This window comes from Bos indicus, chromosome 1 (assembly GCF_029378745.1).
Source record: "Bos indicus isolate NIAB-ARS_2022 breed Sahiwal x Tharparkar chromosome 1, NIAB-ARS_B.indTharparkar_mat_pri_1.0, whole genome shotgun sequence".
NCBI lineage: Eukaryota > Metazoa > Chordata > Mammalia > Artiodactyla > Bovidae > Bos > Bos indicus.
In genome coordinates, this window is record NC_091760.1 from 84153200 (window position 1) to 84172258 (window position 19059).

Below are 19059 nucleotides of genomic sequence, written 5' to 3' on the forward strand. Positions count from 1 at the left end.
ACTTGCCTACTAGGAAAATGGAAGGTTTGGGGGAAGATAACAGTCTTATTCAGGTGGTGGAGTGGGTGGATTTGGGAGGTATATGAAATTCTATTGGGGAACTTGGTGAACAGGATCCACCATGAATGAAGAATTGACAAATTCTTGGACTTCCATGGTGGTTCAGTTGTTAGGACTCTGCCTTTCCACTGCATGGGGCACAGGTTTAATGCCTGGTCAGGAAACTAAGATCCTGCATAATGTATGGTGCAGACGAAAAAAAAAAAAATCCATGTTAGTAGTGGTCGTGGTTGCAAAACTTGGTGAATAAACTAAAAACACAAACAAACAAAACAACCACTGACTTGCCACTCAGATATTCATCAGTAGTGGAAAGGCAATGGCACCCCACTCCAGTACTCTTGCCTGGAAAATCCCATGGACGGAGGAGCCTGGTAGGCTGCAGTCCACGGGGTCTCGAAGAGTCAGACACAACTGAGCGACTTCACTTTCACTTCTCACTTTCATGCACTGGAGAAGGAAATGGCAACCCATTCCAGTGTTCTTGCCTGGAGAATCCCAGGGACGGGGGAGCCTGGTGGGCTGCCATCTGTGGGGTCGCACAGAGTCGGACACGACTGAAGCGACTTAGCAGCAGCAGTGGAATGTGAAAATGTGGCACAGATGACACATAGAAAATAAAAAACAGGCAGAAATGTGGTTGAATCTTAAAAAAAGATAAATATGAATGAAAGAAGGCATACTAAAATGCAGATAACTATAATTATGCTTATACACATTAAAAATTTATACACAAAATATTATATTATTTATGGATGATTATTTAGTTGGTAAATCTATAATAGAAAGTATGAAACTGTCAATATGGTTAATTGTAGGGGCAGAAAGTGATTAGGACTAGGAAGACGCACAGGAGGTACTCTCCTGGTGATGCATTATATACTCAGGTTATACTTACATTTATCTTTACAATAATTTATTAAATTGTATGTTCATGTTTAATCACTGGATATATATTCATGTTACAGATTTTTTTCTTAAAGTTTAAAGAATAAGATTTGGCCTCGATACAATGCTTCAGAAACAAAGAATTGAGTTACATTCTTAATTTTGTTGTATTTGAAGTGGTTGGGTGGAATTGAATATGGCCAGTGTTGTTTATAATCTGAGAGGTTGTAGAGGACAAAATGCCACGAGAGGCATTGGGTCATGTGCTGTCCTCAGCTCTCCTAGAGGAGGTGTTTAGAGTCATAGAGGTGAAGTTCTGAGCTCTCCCTGGCCAAGGCCTGCAGGAGGAGTTTGGCTTGTGTGTGTCTTTGTGGCAGGCACAGGGAACTAGTTGTATACACAACCCATGTTCTGCGTTAACAGGCTGTACCTCTGTTCAGCTATCACATGGCCATTTCTTGATCTTGGGGAGATGGACTATTCCCAGTGGATGAATTGTGTTTGATGCAAGCCAATCATAGTATTCAATTTATATTTCCTGGTATTTGGTCTGAGGTGGCCAACTGGCCTGGAAAAGTATCATGGGGATTTCAGGAAATACTTCTGTCTCTGATAAAAAGAGAGAGATGGAGGAGAAGAGATCTGTGCTTTTTTTGTCCTGATTTTGGACCAGAGTTCTGTGAAAACATGGTGTTTTGTACTGTGACAGCTATTGTGTGACCATGTCAGTATACCTTTATCATTCCAAGGGAGATAGAGTGAAAGATGGGAGAATCTTCTGTCCTTGATGACATCACTGAACTTCTGGATCAACCTGGGACTCCACACTTCTAGTTTCTTATAATAGGAGACTCTTATTGTTTAAACCACTTTTGATGGGATATTCTGTCTTTGAAGCCAAAAGCATTTTTTTTGTTGTTTTTTTTAGCCCTGGGCACAGCTTGTGAGATCTTAGTTCCCTGACCAAGGATTCAACCCATGCCAACTGCAATGGAAGCATGGAGTCCTAACAACTCATCTGCTAGGGAATTCCCAGAAGTCCAAAGCATCTTGATTAACAGAGCTCTGGATGAAGAACTAGTTGGGGGGGAATATCAAAGGCCCCGATTTTAGGAGTAAGTATCCATGGAAGAAAAGAAGAGCTGAAGCAGAACTGGAACTCCAGGAGAGGGAGTCACCATTGACCAGGAAAGAGAAAGGATTGGACTCTTGCAGATCATTGCTGCCCACTTCCACAAGTGGAATGAGTGCAGGTGCAGACAGCAGAAGCTGCTTTGGTGAGGTAGGGTAGCTAGGGTAGCTGTAGTAGGCAAGCCCAGCAGTTCTCTCCCTGGGATACAAGAAGCCAGGGCCAACATGATATTACAGCTCTGATAGCCAGAAATGGGTGCTTTAGAGTTGAGAACTGGGTTCTGCCACTCACTTGAGCAGAGCTTCACTTTCCTTAGCTGTAAAATTAAGTAAGTCTTATTAGCACCATTGGGTTGTTATAAGGATTAACATACATTAACTCCTATAAATTTCCTAGGATATAGCAAGAGGTTAATAAAAGACAGTTTTTTCTATTTAATGGAGACCTGCAGATGCAATGAAAATACTTGACAATCCACTACTAGACCCATGACCAATAGATGCTGAGTGAGGTCAGGCCAACTTGAGACTTCCTAGGGCAATCTGGGTGTTGACCCACCCGGATTGGTCTTCCAAGAGAGAAGACCCTGGGAATGGAGCTTCTAGAGGCCATTTCTTCTCTGCCCCCAGAGGCATATCTAAAACAATAAACAATAGGGAGGGGGAAGGGATCACTAATAATTGCCATGACATCGTTTTCCCCTGAGCAGGGAAGAGGACAAAGACAGATGACACGCAGTGTTGACAGAAATAAGAATGTCAGAGCTACGTAGGGCTTTCCAAGGTTCCTGAGGAACTGAGTGGGGGTCTTATCATGGGGTCCCGGACTCCTGGATGGAAGGAGGAAGAGGATTTAGAATGTCCCATGTCCATTCCGTCATTGACACCTTGGGATATAGAAGCACCGGAAGTACAAATGTAATGACCAGAACCAGAGGCTTCCTGATCACGGATATGATGGGGGAGGTGGACCAAAATAGCCACACGGCACTAATAAAAGACTCTGAGAAGCCACTCCTTTTCTATGGAGCCCCTTCCTACACACCCTTCTAAGTAATTTCTAACCTTGTGATGATTGCAGAAAGAAGAAGAATAGAAGTTACTGGCGTTTGTAGTAACAGGATGAGAAAGTGCGAGACTTCCTGTTATGTGTGTGTGACAGCTGGTGATAAGTGGAGGGCCCTGCACAGGAAATCCGCCCAGCTTCTGCAATGTGACCTGCCTGAAACTTGGGCGCTCCTTCAGTCTGAGTGTTGATGGCAGGACAAAGGGGCACCTGGACCATGGACGACGTGGTAGAGAAGAGTTTGGAAGGGCCCTTGGCACTGTCTACAGATGAGCCCCCCGAGAAAAGGGGAGACCTGGTAGAAATCTTAAATGGGGATAAGGTAAAATTTGACGACACAGGACTCTCCTTAATTCTGCAGAATGGCCTGGAGACCCTGCGAGTGGAAAACGCTCTGACCGACGTCATCTTGTGTGTGGACATCCAGGAATTCTCCTGCCACCGCGTGGTGCTTGCCGCGGCCAGCAACTATTTCAGGTCAGCAGCCTAGGACCAGAGTCAAATCAGGTGCAGGTCGTAAGGGAAATCTGAATTGATGTGACAGCCCGATTGAACTGGTTGGCTGTTGTATTGACAGTTAGTCTATCTGTTTAGGTTTGTGTGTCTATTAAAGATATGTACAAAAAAGGAAGCTATTAAACCTTAGAGTTTAGAATTTAAGTCCTACTAAAAGAGAGCTTGCATCATTTCAAAGCAATGTTTATACCTTATGGTGAGCTTTAATGTGTATATGTCTTAGTCCAGAGGGTGGAAGATTACTGAAGTTATGGGATTTTTTTTCCCCCCAGCACCTGACTACTGTGTTGGAAACATAATGCTGTCTTTGTTCACCAACAGACATGGAGAAAAAATGATGTGGCCATTCTTAAAGTTAGCCAATGACTTGCTGAAAAGCAGGGGCTTCTGTTGTTGTGTAGGGAGTAGGGTGGGAAGGGAAAGCAGTTACAAAAGTGCTTTAGAAGTTAGAGACGCCTAGTTATAACAAACTTAGAGATCGGGGTTCCAACCCACTCTGCCCCTTCCTGAGCCCGGACTTAAGGCAAGTAATTTAATGCTCTGAGTTCCTGTTTTGTCATCTGTAAGATGGGAACACTGATGCTTATCTCTCAGGATTATTGTCATAATTAAATGTGAGAGGGAAGAGTTTCACACAGTGCCTAGAATTTAGTAAATGCTTGATATATCTCTGTTGAAATTCTTCACCTCAGTCTATTTCAGCTAAGAACCATGTAGTGAGCAAATTCTTGGGGGAAGGAATGTGGGAGAATCAGGAACCTTGTGAATTTGGCTGGATCCAGAGTTTTTCAGATCAATGTAGACATGGTGGGAACCAGTTTCCAAGGGAAATGTGGATGCAAAAGTTATTTGGGGAACTTGAAGAAGAAATAAAAATTGTAATTCTTCTTATCAAGATTCTTCTTAACTCTTGGTTCTGGCTGAGGAAATTAAAAGCTATTTACTTATGTAAATATCATGGAAGGTATTTTATTTTATTTTTTGAGATGCTTAGGGGAAAATCTTTGGACTTCAAAGAGCAAGGTCTATATGCTGTTGTGAAACTGATCAGGTCCCGTATATAGAACAGGCAAGGGGATATCTGGGTTTGTAGGAAGTAGGGTCTCTATATGCAGTTATCTGATTTTATTTTTGCAACAGCATGATGAAAGTGCCTGATATGCCCTTTTACAGATGAGGAAATGGAAACCCAACATGACATATCTAGTCATTGCTGGAGCACAGATTGGGCACATTCTAGAAATTTTTGTTTTTATTGCAGTACAAACTGCCCCTAAATTGGAGGCTTTACTCCACTAGAAGCATGTAAAAGGTAACACGTTGGCACAGCCATAAGGCTGGGTTGACTTAGATAAACACATTACTTACTCCACCAGTATCGACCATATGCTTTCACACTGATCACAACCCCTTTCAGAAATGAATGAAAGTCAATTTAGCCTATGTATGTGCTGAGCACTCACTTTCAGGTTTATTCTTTTTGCTTTGAGTCACTAGAAAACTGCAATCATACAACATGTACCTGATTACCAGTTTCATTAGCCGCTCTACCTGGCTACGAAACAGGACTGCCAGCTATGTGGTTTTGCGTACATCACTGGTTTCTCTAGTTCTGGGGTTTCTCAGTCCAAAGAGAAGGTGTTTGGGTTCAGGTCCTTCCAAGCCTGATGATCTAGAATACTTAGGGAGAGTGTGTGCGGGAGAGTGTGTGCCAACTCCAGAGACAGCCATAGGGCAATGAAAAGCTGGAGGCAGCCACGTGGTGAATGTGTCTGCCAGTGGATGACAAGTCTCTTCCCAAACTGCCTGGTCATGAAGGGGAATTCCTTCCATTCTTTTTTTTGATTCTTATCTTAGTATTTCCAGGGTGACTGTCCCCCTATAATGAATGCAATCCCGGAGACAGGATTCTTTTTTTCCGGTGCTACTGTTTAAAATAACTTGTGTTGTTGAGCACTTATTGTAGGTAAAGCCCTGTGCCACCTGTGTCACATACACTGTCCCACTTAATCCTCATGACAGCCCCCCTGATGTGGGGAATTGTCTCCCCAATTCTTGATGAGGAACCCAAGCTTGGAGTGTCTCAGTTAACACAGTGCCCAAGTGGGGTTGGGACCCAAGACTGACATCAAGTCTTACATTCCCTCACTGCCTGGCTTGTTTCTAAGATTTCGAAAGGGCCTGGGAGCCAAGTTCCTTTTATGGTCAGGCTTCAGAAGGCCAGAGATTCTGCTCTGTCTGAGAGGCTTCCGACATAGCCCCCTGAGCTCTGGAGGGCTTGAAGCTGGTTGTAAAATTTTGTAGGTTTTTTTTTTCTTATTCATTGAGAATATAAATATTTTCCACTCAGTGATGGAGCCATCATTTATTTAACCAATCCCTTATCGACATACATTTGGATTGTTTCTAATTGTTTGCTATTATAAACAATGTTATAATGAATAATCTTTTATGTCCTTTCATATGCATGCAGGAATGTCTGGGGGAGCCTTTCTAGATGAGAGTTTGCTGAGTCAAAGAGAAATGCAGCTGCAGTTTAGTGGCTATTGCCAAATTCTTCTTAATAGGGGTTCAATAATTTTGAGCTCCCTACAGCCTTCCCAGAACAGGATAGCATCTAACTTTGGGGTTTTTCCCAATCTGATAGATGAGAAATAGTATCTCAAGGTAGTTTTAATTTGCATGTCTCTATTTTGATAAGGTCAAATATCTGTTTTGTTTTTTTTTTTTTGTATGTTTTTGAAAATTTTTTCAGTGAATCAGTTAATTTTTTGCTGTGCTGAGTCGTCACTGCTGCATGGGCTTTTCTCTAGCTGGGGAGAGTGGGGACTACCCTATGGCTGTGGTGTGCAGACTTCTCATTGTGGTGGCTTCTCTTGCTGAGTAGCACGAGCTCTTGGGTGCATGGGCTTCAGTAATTGCGGTCCGGGGCTCCAGAGCGCAGGCTCAACAGTTGTGGCGCATGGGCTTAATTGTTCCTTGGTATGTGGGGTCTTCCCAGACCAGGGATGGAACCCATGTCTCCTGCATTGGCAGGCGGATTCTTTACCACAGAGCCATCAGGGAAGCCCAGATATATTTTCATATGTTTAAGGGTCATCTGCAGTTCTTTTGTGCTCAGTTGTGTCCAACACCCCACGACCCCATGGACTGTAGCATGTCAGGTTCCTCCATCAATGGGATTTTCTGTGAACCATCATTTCATAGCCTTTCAAATAAAATTTATTTTTATAAAAAATTATTTTAATCAAAATACTACATGCAAATACTTAACAAAAAGTCAAATAGTATTTAAAAGCTAATAATGAAAACCAAAAATTCCTCTTCATTTCCTCCACCTGTCAGTTCTGGTCACTAGAGTCCACCATTTTCAATGTTTAGCTGTTACTGTTTCTTCTGTTATTATATTTATATTTATATAAAATATTCTTATACTGCTCTTTCATTTTTCAATGTTAGACATCATTCATTAATCTTCTAGTGTGTCTGATAAGGATTTAGCACTTAAACCCATCTCCCTTACCTATAATCTCTCAGTATAATACTATCACATTTTTGATACATTTGTATTAAAAGTGTACATTATACCCATGAATACATTGTTTTCTGTTGAGCCAAATTGTATGTTACAGTTACATTTTCTTTCTTATAAAACTTTTTGTCTTTCCTAATAACTCACTCTTTTTTTTTTTCCATTTGCTTAGTTTTCGGGGTATTTTTTGCTCACAGCCTCTCCATGGTCATGTTTCATGTGGTCCAATGCATCAGAAGATCTGTCAGTTCTATCCACCCCCAGCATTTTTATCACTCCCATTATCCCAAACAGCTTCTCTGAACCTGCTCCCCAGCTACTGTCTAGCTGCTTGTGTAAACACAGTGGCTGTAAATAGGGACTATATTAGTAACTCAGACGATGTAGTTCCCTTTGGGGGCCTATTTAAAAGTCTAGAGTGGAATGAGGAAGCTGGGAAAACACTAGAGTTGAGGCTGAGAAAAGGGTGAGGGAGAATAAAGCTTAGGAAAAATTAGGGAAGTACAGGTTTAACATTTATAACAATGTTTCCACAACTTTTATAAGACTTCTGGTGTCTTTTATAAGATTGCGACTAAGCTGCCATTTGTGTTTCCTTCTGGACCCTTCCCCAAATCAAAGTCCTTAGAAGGGCTTGTACATCCTGCATACCAGGCCACACTTATGGAATGATCTCCATTTAAGCCAGTGGTTCTGTCCGTTTGCAGGTGAGCATCTCACTGCAGAATATGGCAAATTCTGATGTTGACCCATGAGGGCAACAGTGTTGTGATTCCTAGGGTTGGCAGAGGGAGGAGAGTACCAGTGATGTAGGGAGGGGTTGTCAGGCTACTCTTAGTCCTACGTGATGAGCCACTCTTCCTATGTGAATATATAAGCTTCCAGGCTGAGGCTACCAACAGCAAGCTCCTTTGTTGCTGCTGATGCCTGAAATCTCTGCCTGGACTTAGCCCTGCCTTGTACCTCAGTACTTCAGTCTGTGGGTCTGGTTCCCTGAGGCTGTGATAAGGGGACTTTACTCACTAGCTACAAAAATCAAGCCCAAGGCCAGGAATGGGAAGGGTATTGTGGGTACAGTTTATTAATAATTATTCTATATTAGCCAATTACTGGATGGCAGAAAGGGGGTCAAGGGTAAACTGGGCTTTACTCTTAAGCTCTGTTTAGATGTAATTCTTGGCGTTTTCTCCATAATAATGTAAACTATCTAGAAAGGAACCAGCAAGTGCAGGTGATAGCATAAACAAAGATGAGTTACAGCCGTCTGAGTCTGGATTTAAAATCTGGCTAATGGCAAAAACAGCGAGGATTGCTACTGCCACACTGGGCACTGCTGGTGAACTCAGATGAACTGATAACTGTACTTCTAGCATTGGGGTGTGTATTTTACACCTTTAATATTGTCCTGTTGGCAGAACCATTATGGTGGTTAATAATTAAGTACTATAGATCTATAGTCTCTTACCTGCAATTTCAAAATCCCCAAAGTGCTAAAAATGGGAAAGTTTTCCATAATTTATTTGATCACCAAATCTAACTGGAACTCCACTCACCTGGTGAAGAGACAGCTTCTGAACTGAGAGGAGGCTACTTAGACTCTTTATTTTCCTTAAGACAACTATTCATATATTCACTGCTGAAGTGCGTGCTAATGTGTTGAACTGAGGAGTGTTAGAGGTGCTATGTAGTATTCATGATATGGTAAAAGCCAAACAATTCTGAATGCCAGAGCACATCTGGCTGCAATATTTTGCGGTAAGGGGTTAGGAGATTTTCTGATAAAGTTAATTTTCATTTTGGGGGTGGTTCTTCCACCTTTTTTCCTGCATATTTTATACTTACTTGTTGTTGTTCAGTCGCTCAGTTGTGTCTGACTCTTTGTGACCCTATGGACTGCAGCATACCAGGGTTCCCTGTATTTCACTGTCTCCCAGAGTTTGCTCAAATTTGTGTCCATTGAGTCGGTGATGCCATTCAACCATCTCATTCTCCTTTGTCCCTCTCTCCCTCCTGTCCTCAATCTTTCCCAGCATCAGGGTCTTTTCCAATGAATTTATACTTATATTACATACTTATACTTGTAAACATGGTTTCCATATGATCTGCGTCCTGCTCTGCACCCTTTTTTCTTGTTATCTTTAGCCTATAGTGCTCCATAGTTTTCATAAATACTATTTATCTATTTAGCTATCATTCTTAACAGATGCATAATATGAAAATCATTCATTATGAATATAGGTTGCTTTCAAAATTTTGTTTTTATAAAGTATGTGGTAATAAACACCTTGTATTAAGTACTTAGGGCTTCCCAGATGGCTCAGTGGCAAAGAATCTGCCTGCCAATACAGGAGACTTAGGATGTGCAGTTCGATCCCTGAGTTGGGGAGATCCCCTGGAGGAGGAAATGACAACCCACTCCAGTACTCTTGCCAGAATAATCCCATAGACAGAGGAGTCTGGTGGGCTACAGTCCATGGGGTAACATACACGACTTAGTGACTAAGCATACATACACATTAAGTACTTTTCACAGTTTGGAAATGGAAAACTAACATTTTTTGAGTATTTATCACATGCCAGGAACTTTGTTGGAATCTTTTTTATTTGATTTAATCTTCAAAATATTGGCAATTAAATAACAAGTTGATAGCGTTTGTCTCCATTTCACCCTCCAGGGAATTCACTTCAATAGGAAGAATGGTTTCCATATTGGGACCCAACCTGAAGGTAGACCTCTCCACTGGGCAGAAATATGGCCGTTAGGACATTGCCTGTGAAAGACCATTAACTCCCTCTCCCTTCCATGCACTAGTGTGGTCTACATAAGCTGAAAATGACAAGAAGATGTAAAAATTATTGCCTTTGTGTGCATATACACACAGGCATAGGCAGACAGTAGGAATGCTCACCCAATTTGAGTCTGGGGGCTGAGCTGACAGATCCTGGTAGCAGAGACCCAGCATACCTGAGGGTACTGGCCTGGGTCAAAGGGCCAAGTTAGAAATAAATACGCAGGTCAGGGTGTGAGGTAAAGAGACATCATGCTTTGAAAGCACAGGACTTCAGACCCTATGGGACATCATTGGGGCTGGAATTGGTAAGTGCTGACAGAGTGGAAAGAACACCATCTCAAGGTTCTGTCACTGGCATTTGAGTCCTTCCCCTGCCACTTCTTGGCTGTGCAATACTGGAGAAATTGTTTGGCTTCTCTGAGGCTCAGCAAATTATCAACAACACAGTGAAGCTGATGATTTGCATCTACCTCTCCGGGTGAGTTAGTCTGACATACACATAATAAAATGGATTCATTTATAAATGTATTTCTCTCAACATTTTATTCCTGGCAATAAGTCACATTTATTAGTTCCAAGGAATAGAAATCAATTGACTCTTTTGGGAAGGGATTTATGTAGGTAACTCCTCCCGAAGGCTAGAGTACCAAACTCAGAAAACAGACAACAGCAAAGGGAGGCCAGGCAGTGTCCAGGACCAGAGCCTAAAGCCACTTCAAACCCATGGTGAGGAGGACTTGGAAGCCAATGCTAGCACAGCTGTGGCCCCTGGCACGATTCCACTGCTGTCTTGGGAAACCAGAGGCTGCTGCTATTTCTGCTGCTTCTACTAGAATAGGTTCTCTGTTTCTGCCTCTTTGTGTTACCAGCTCCCAGTTCAGAGCCTGGGGTTGGTTTATCTGATTGGTCAAGTCTGAGTTAGACACATTAGGTTGTTAGCTGTGACAGAAGCTGGGAAAGTGAGCATCAAGCTTTTGTAGCTTCTGGATAGGGAAGTGGCTTCTGTGCCACACACCATCTTATTCAAACAGAGTTGTGCCACACCTCGGGAGGGTTTCAGGTGTTGGGCAACCAAAAAATGCCAAGGATTCTTTACATGCAGCTACTATGTGACAGGCCTACATTAGATATAGAACAAGGCTTAAAGTAATATGAGCTAAACAAGTATTAGGGAATTTCACTGCCGTTGTCACATATGCATCAGAAATAAAGCTTCTGAGATCTTAGAAGAGAAGAGGACCATTACTTGCATTTTTATTCCTCCTTTCCCTCCAAATTGTAGGTAGTCCTTTGCATTCTATAAAGTAGGCTGAATGCTGAAGAATTGATGCTTTTGAACTGTGGTGTTGGCGAAGACTCTTGAGAGTGCCTTGGACTGCAAGGAGATCCAACCAGTCAATCCTAAAGGAACTCAGTCCTGAATATTCATTGGAAGGACTGATGCTGAAGCTGAAGCTCCAATACGTTGGCCACTGGATGCCAAGAACCTACTCATTAGAAAAGACCCTGATGCTGGGAATGATTGAAGGCAGGAGGAGAAGGGGATGACAAAGGATGAGATCACTGACTCAATGGACTTGAGTTTGAGCAAGCTCTGGATGATGTGAAGGACATGCAAGCCTGGTGTACTGCAGTCCTTGGGTTCACAAAGAATCAGACATGCCTGAGCAACTGAACAGCAACAGCAACTGTACATACCTGTGAGAATGTGTGGCGTGAAGGCATCATCCATCTTACATGGAACTGGAATCAGCTTGAAAGTGGGATGAGCTGCTGCTGCAGAAGCAGACACCCTGTAAATGTTTGACATGAATAAAAACTTGATATTCCTCCTGCAGGTTCTGTCACTGATTAAGTGGCATCCTGGTCAGAGCAGGAAGTACTCAAAGAGTCAGGAGTCTATTGCACAACTTCAGAAAAGGGAAGGATGATAAAGCGTGGTCACCACAGGAAAAACTAGAAGGAGCAGTTAGGAAATCCAAAATGCTTCACAACATTGTGGATTCGACAGGCCACTCATGTGACCCTCTGGGCACAGATGTGCCGTGCCCACAGAGTGACTTCTGCAGACCTTTGAAAGATGCTGGCAGGGGTTGCTGTCTCAGGGCAGAGTGCAATCAGGTCTTTTGAATTCTCAATAAAACGTCATCTCTGTCACTTCCACCCTAGCATCTAGGGCATAGGGATCTTTTTCAATCAGGAAGAGAAAAAAATATTCTTCTCCAGTTTTGAATAATGTTCCATTTAGCATTCAACTAAAACACACAGAGAAATAATTTCGTCACTTACATCTCAAGTTCTGACCTTTATCTCTGAATCAAATACATGGATATGTAACTGTCCCTCTATGAAAATGCCTTTACAGAGCTAGATTCTAACATAGTAAACACCAAACAGCCCCTGAGATGAGAGGGCCAGATGCAGAATATCTGTGCTTTTGATAAAACCACCTTGGAGCTCACCATCCATGCCATTGCTCAGTGTTCTATAGCGGTCAGCATTCTCTGGGCTGTGAGGGATAGAAACTCAAAGTTAACCAGCTTAGGCAAAAGAGGAAGGTGTTTGGCCACATAACCAAAGCATAGGAAGGGCTGGGAGGCAGCAGAGCCCAGGAGGAAGAGGAACAAGGCCTTGGAAGCAGTCAGGGAGCTCCCTTCCCACCCTCGCTTGGCGCTCAGGTGGGGCTGCTCAGGTGCACTGCAGCCTCACAATGTGGAATTTGCCTGTTGGCGGCTCTGAATCTCACTTCTCTCGGTTTCTGTTCCAGAGAGCGCTGAGGGGTAGCTGCAGTTGGAAAGTCCCCAAGAAAGACTGATTGACCCAGCTCCATTCAATTACCCAATCTGAGAGTAATCACTGGCAGGGATATGGGGCATGACAGTCACCCCAGCTCAGCTCAGGAGTCCACTGATGGACAGACAGGTGTGCGTGTGTGTGTGTGTGTGTGTGACGAAAAAGACAGAGAGGTCAGTAAAATGGTGAGAGCTCCTATTTTAACCACATGATTGGGGTAGAACCTGGGTGGGAGGAAGAGCATTTTCTAGAAAGAATAGGGATAACTGGACCAAAGGAAAAGTACATTTCCATTAAATAAAGATAACAGATCCTGGCTTACTTTTTAATTAACCAACCTGTTACACTTCTGGGTTTGCTTTGACTGTCAGGAAGCTCAGTACATTAGGTTTCCTTAGCCTAGGTTTCTGTGATATAGTCTTCTCCTACTTTAATCCCTTAGTTCTTATCTTCTTATTTTTTGTGTTACTTTGTGTTTTATAACACCTCTGCTGCTTTAGTATAAGCCCTCTCCAGTTCTTTCAGAGAGGCCATTTCTGTATAAAAAGATAAATTTCCTTTGTTATGAAAGAATATCTCTTAGCCAACCTACATATCCTCTGTCAGCTGTAAGGATTTTTTTATTCTTTTAATACATGTAACATTTTTGGAAAGGCTACAATAATCGCAGGAGTGCTGATACTGTTATGACTCTAAAACACAATCAAACCAAAAGTTGCATCATGGCCTTTTTCTGAGGAGACACTCAGAAATCTATAAAAAGTAACCATCAGCAATTTTGCATACAATGACTCAGGTCTGGGGTCAAGTAAGAGCTGCCTGTTGTCAAGAGATCATATGTTGTGTGGAGCAAGCTCAGACTTGCAGGGGGCTGGCATATAAAGGGCATTTTGGTGTTGGGGGTGTTAGGGGAGGGTTTATGTCTCATGAATAATTTCAAGAAGGTGAGGTTGGTGGACCCAGCACACAAACGAAACGACAAAGATTCCACATATATGTGTTAATATATGATTGTTTTTCCCCTTCTGACTTACTACACTCTGTGACAGACTCTAGCTAGGTCTAACCACATTTCTACAAATGACCCAATATCAGTCCTTTTTATGGTTGAGTAATATTCCATTGTACATATGTGCCACCTCTTCTTTATCCATTCATCAGCTAAATGGTCCAGAGGAACCTATCTGCAGGGCAGGAATACAGATGCAGATGTAGAGAACAGATGGGTGAACATAGACATAGGGGAGGGTTAGAGGTTACAGTTGTCATGCAGCCTAAGCATAAGACCACAGGAAGAAGGGTAGGGTTGGAGTAAAGAATATTTCAAGGGCCAATAAGGCCAAGAGAGATGGGCAGGGGTGACCATGAAAGGTTTGTTGGGTTAGGATGAAATTTTGGAATGTAAATTTTAGGATGTAAATTTTGGAATGTATAGGAAGTAGGAAGCCAGGGAAGAGTTTTAATTAGGAAAGTGAGAAAGTGATCCAGTCTCTCTGTTAAAATAACCCTCTGGGCTGTGATGTGGAGGTCCTGACCTAGGGGCACCCTCAGGTGGCTGCAGAAATTACAGGTAGAGAAGATTAGGTTGGAATTAAGGCTAAGGCAGTGGGGATAAGGAGACAGTTTCAAGAGACATTCAGAGTCCTCTCTGAGGGCCCTCAGGGCAGCCAGACAACAAGGAAGAGGGTGCCGTTGGTTGGCGAGAAGGGAAAGAAGAAAATAAGGCTTGGGGACTGGAAGACAAACCCCACTTCTCTGAGCTTCAAGATTGGAAAGAGAAAGAGAAGGCAGTTTAACTCTTTCAATCCTTCACCCACCCATGCCACTCCATTGTGGGCCAGAGCCCAGATACAGAACAAGCAATATCAAAGTCAACTCAAATTCTGAACTTCTTTCTCAAACACTTTGAGGGAGACACACACCATACCCATTCCCCTCTCTTATCCACATCTTTGATACCTGTTGGCTTTTTGGATATCTTTGTATGAATTTTAAAAAAGTCTTATCCGGGCAGACCAGTTAGAAATAGGTGCTCCTTTCCCTAGGGACTGTAGCAGTCCACATCAGGGCTCAAACCTTGGCAAGTGCAGCTGGAGGTCCATCCCAAATCTGACCACATCTGGGTGGCCCTGAGGGTAGCCCAGCCTGAAGGAACTTCTTCACTTCTTGCTTCAAAATTCCTCTCCATCTGCAGCTGGAACATCTTTCGCCCTCCCCCTTTCCCCTGGATTCTGTGTCATAAAAGCCCAAAGAACAGTATTGGAGGTCCATATTCCTCTTTGGCAGCTTGTGGCGGGGGAAGTCTGGAGCACGTGTAGAGTCATCTTTGTCCTATCACAAGATGGATAACTTTTAGGACTGGGGAAGCCTCAACAATTGATCTCCTCGGGGTGAGGATTGGGACCACTCTGCATGTTTTTAAGCGGTCAGAGCCAGGGAGTGCTCAGAAAAATTTCACAAAGCAGAAGCTGAGCCTCGAATTCTGGAAAATAGCATGGAGGCCATAAGAAACCAGCATGGGGTTGTAGGGGGCTGAGATGGAAAATGTTTGGGCAAAGAGGGTGATAAGGAGCCTCCAGGGCAACAGTCTAGTCAGGATGTGGCAGTAGACAGCAAGCGCAAATGCTGACTCTGCTCCCAGCTCAAGGGAAGTGAGAATCAGAGCAGATCTCACTGAAGAGGGTTGTGAGGGAAGTGGTGTTTCTTTAGGGGAAGCCAGGGGAACCTTTGGCCAAAGAGATGAAAGATGTGCAAAGCAAATTAAGATGAAAAACAATCACCATGCTTTGTAATGTAAAATCTTGGGTAGCAGGGCTTAGGATAAACACCGTGGGACTGGAGTCCCAATTTGGAGAATCACTAGAAAATCACTAGAATCACAGAGCTCTTCACACACATACCTTGCTCCCATCAATCAGTCTTGAAGGTTATTGTTAGTTATTCTCATGGCAGTTAGAGGAGAAACGTGGGTTTGGAGACAAGGGGAGTTCACTTGGCCTACAGGACCAAGTACAGGACTGCATATGTAGTTTCCTTTTCCTCCATCCATCCAACAATAGGCCAGTAAATAAGAATTGAGAGAGAAATAAAATCCAATTCCTGCCTCTAAGATCCTTAAGAATCTAATAGAGGGAAAAGGCACAGTAAAAATGGGCTCTATGGGACTTCCCTGGTGATCCAGTGGTTGAGAATCTGCTTGCCAATGCAAGGAGACTCGGGTGTGATCCCTGCTCCGGGAAGATTCCACATGCCACAGGGCAACTAATCCTGTGCGCCATGACTACAAAGTCCATGCAGCAACCACTGAAGGCTCTAAGCACCAGTGAAGACGCAGCACAGACCAGTAAATAAATAAATAAAATTAATAATTAAAAAAAAAAAGGCCTTGTAGAATGTACAGAGTCCTGTCTGTAACCCAGAGTCTTGATGTAAACAGAGGCACGTGTTGGAAATTTCTAGCTATGGGATGGGGAAGCAGAGTACACAGATCAGACTGTGAAGGGCAGTGTGTAGTAACATTGAGAGTACTTTAATGTTTCTTTTTCTGGGCACTTGTTATACAATCTTCTTTAGCATTTGGTCCCATTTTTTATTCAGGATTTCTCTTGTCCAGTTGTATCTGTCAGGATTCTGCATTGCAAATGGCAGATACTCAGTTCAGACTGGTTGAAGCACATAGAAAAAAAATTTATTTCCACACATGATTTGAAAGTCCAAGGGTATTGGTTTCAGGGCTGGTTGGATCATTGTGCTCAAATAATGTCACCAGTTTCACTGTCTCTTGTTTCTACTCTCCTTTGTGTTGGTCTCTCTCTCAGGGGATCTTCACACATGGAAGCAAGAAGGTCTCTAGCCTCTCAGAACTTTTATTTCTCTCAGCTCAGCAGCCCCACTGGGAAGAGAGTTTCTCTTTCCCAATAATTCTGGAGAAAGTTCTGGAATTGGTTTCAACTGAACTGGCTTCTTCGTGTGCCCATCTGTGACCCAGGCACTGTGGCTTGGAAGACATATGGACTGTGCTAACCTTAGTCTAAGAGGTGGGACTAGTTCCATACAACCCTCCCAGACTGGTATTGGAGGAGGGATAGTTCCTCAAAGGAAAATCTGAGCACTCTTCCTAAAATGACTAGCAATGATGTTGGGCAGCCAAAATAAGAACTTCCATTATATCTTTGTGACTGAATCATTGCTGAATTCTGGCCACAAGCATTTGCTGTGACTGATGCTGTTGTTTTAAGGTTTTTAAAATAACATGTATTTCTTAAAAGTTAACATGTGCATAACAAGAAATAAAAAAACACAAGAAGCTAAAAACAAAGTCATTCATAATTGCCATCGGTTTACCGATGTGTCCTTTGATGTGTCCTTCTAGGTCTCATTTGTGTATTTTCACAACTAAGCATCCCTTTTTATGTAATTAAGACCATACAGTTGTATATCATGCTGTTTCACATATCATGAATCTTTACCATTTCAAAGTCCCAAAGCTATGAGTATTTTGATAACCAGGAATATACTATGCCAACTCAATCTGGAAGGAAAAAAATTGTAATCCTGCCTTTCTCAGTGACAAAATTTCAGAAAAGACAAAAATGGCAAATGGATGACCGATGTGTATTCTGCCTGACCTGCAGGTCAGTACAAGCCCTTCTTTCTGTCGTAAATTTGGATGGGCTGAGGCCATCGATGCCATGCAGAGGCCTCAGCAGTGGTCCAGTAGGGATGGGAGGGCTGCTTCTATAGAAACAAGGCTGGTGTTCAGTTCCATAGAGGTACATGTGCAGCGTCCTTAAGGAGTGGTGAACTTGGGCAAGGGGCTTGGCAGAGACAGTTCTTTTGAGGTCTGATGGTATTTAGAGTCAGGTGGGGGCAGCTCCAGGGTTCCAGCCTGTCTGTTCATTTGGAGAAAATATTGAGGGAGCAGCTGAGAATTCAGGGAGCTGACTCCAGGCCCTGAAGAGAGACAGCAGAGTACTGTTGGTCATTTCTCTAGAGTGGAAGGAGAGATGGCCATGAACCTCCAAATCCTTCTCTGAGGGCACCCCTCCAGGTATATGAGATTTACATGTGTGCAGCAGATAAGAACAAGGAATTGCACACTGTTTGTTACTAATAGGGCTTTGCCACCACATCCTGTTTCAGAACTCCTAGGTCTAGTGAAATGTGGTACTTGAATGTAAGCTGCAGGGGCCCTGTCTAAACAGCTAAGGTAGAGAAAGACTTAAGAGGCCAGGACAAGGCCTGCTTCCATCTGAATCCCCACCAGGTTGGGAAATGGTGGAGGAGTACTATTCCTGCCCTGCAAACTCCCAATGTAGGGGGCAGCCTTAGGCCTCATGGAATTCTAGGAGGTCTGGATCTCAGAAGATGAGAAAAAGAAACTACAGGAAGGGAAGACTCTCAAGGGTGTATCTGTCCCAGAACCACAACCAGTTATTTCCTTGACCTGGACCTTAGTCCAATCTCCTTCTCGGGGTTAGCCAAGGGGAATTGAGTTGGGAAATGAGGTGACCTCTCTCTAGGGCAGTGATTTTAAACAATTGTGGGTGGGGGCTGGGTGAGCTGAGTAACATTTATATTCCCAGCTCCACTGCCAGAAATTTTGTTCAGAAGGTCTAGGGTGGGTGGGGTTCAGAATTCTGCTTTCTTAATAAACAACCCAGGAATTCTGATGCAAGTCGTGCATGGCATATACTTTGAGACCCATCATCCTTGAGGCTGGAGTGCCTGCAGGCCAGGGATGTGGGCAGGACTCCTGTGCTGGGACAGGGTCTACATCGTAGGGTTTAGGGAATAGCCTGAGGTCAGAAACTGGGCTGAGCCACATGTCTACACAGGTCTTTTGTCTAGGAAATGGCAGGTGGAAGGTTTGGTGCCTTAGCTTAGAGGTGCTGGGGACCATAGACAGTGATGTCATCCAATGCTAGGGTCACCCTTGCTTCCGCTGACTCTGTGTTTCCTTTGCAGAGGCAAACCCTTTGGCCACATTGGGTTTACTTAATCCTTTCTTTTTAAAAGATATTTATTTATTCGGCTGCACTAGGTCTTAGCTGTGGCATGTGGGATCTTTAGTTGCAGCAAGCGAATTCCTAGTTGAAGCATGAGGATTCTTAGTTGCACATGCAAACTCTTATTGGAGCATGTGGAATCTACTTCCCTGCCAGGGACTGAATGCAGGTTCCCTGCATCGGGAGAGCAGAGTCTTAGCCGCTGGACCACCAGGGAGGTCCCTCAAAAATCCTTTCTTAACAATATAGTGTTCATTGAGCAGCACATGATTG

The 19059-nt window shown here is 43.3% G+C and overlaps 1 protein-coding gene across 1 annotated transcript in view; it reads left to right on the forward strand.

The window, feature by feature from the left end:
• Positions 1-3107: 3107 nt before the first annotated feature.
• The window catches only part of KLHL6 (kelch like family member 6), a 56428-nt gene continuing 40476 nt past the window's right edge, over positions 3108-19059 (forward strand). The window contains exon 1 of the mRNA XM_019959016.2: positions 3108-3622. Within this exon, the coding sequence (XP_019814575.1) occupies positions 3336-3622 (287 nt within the window). The 5' untranslated portion in view covers positions 3108-3335. The remainder of the gene's footprint in view (positions 3623-19059) is intronic.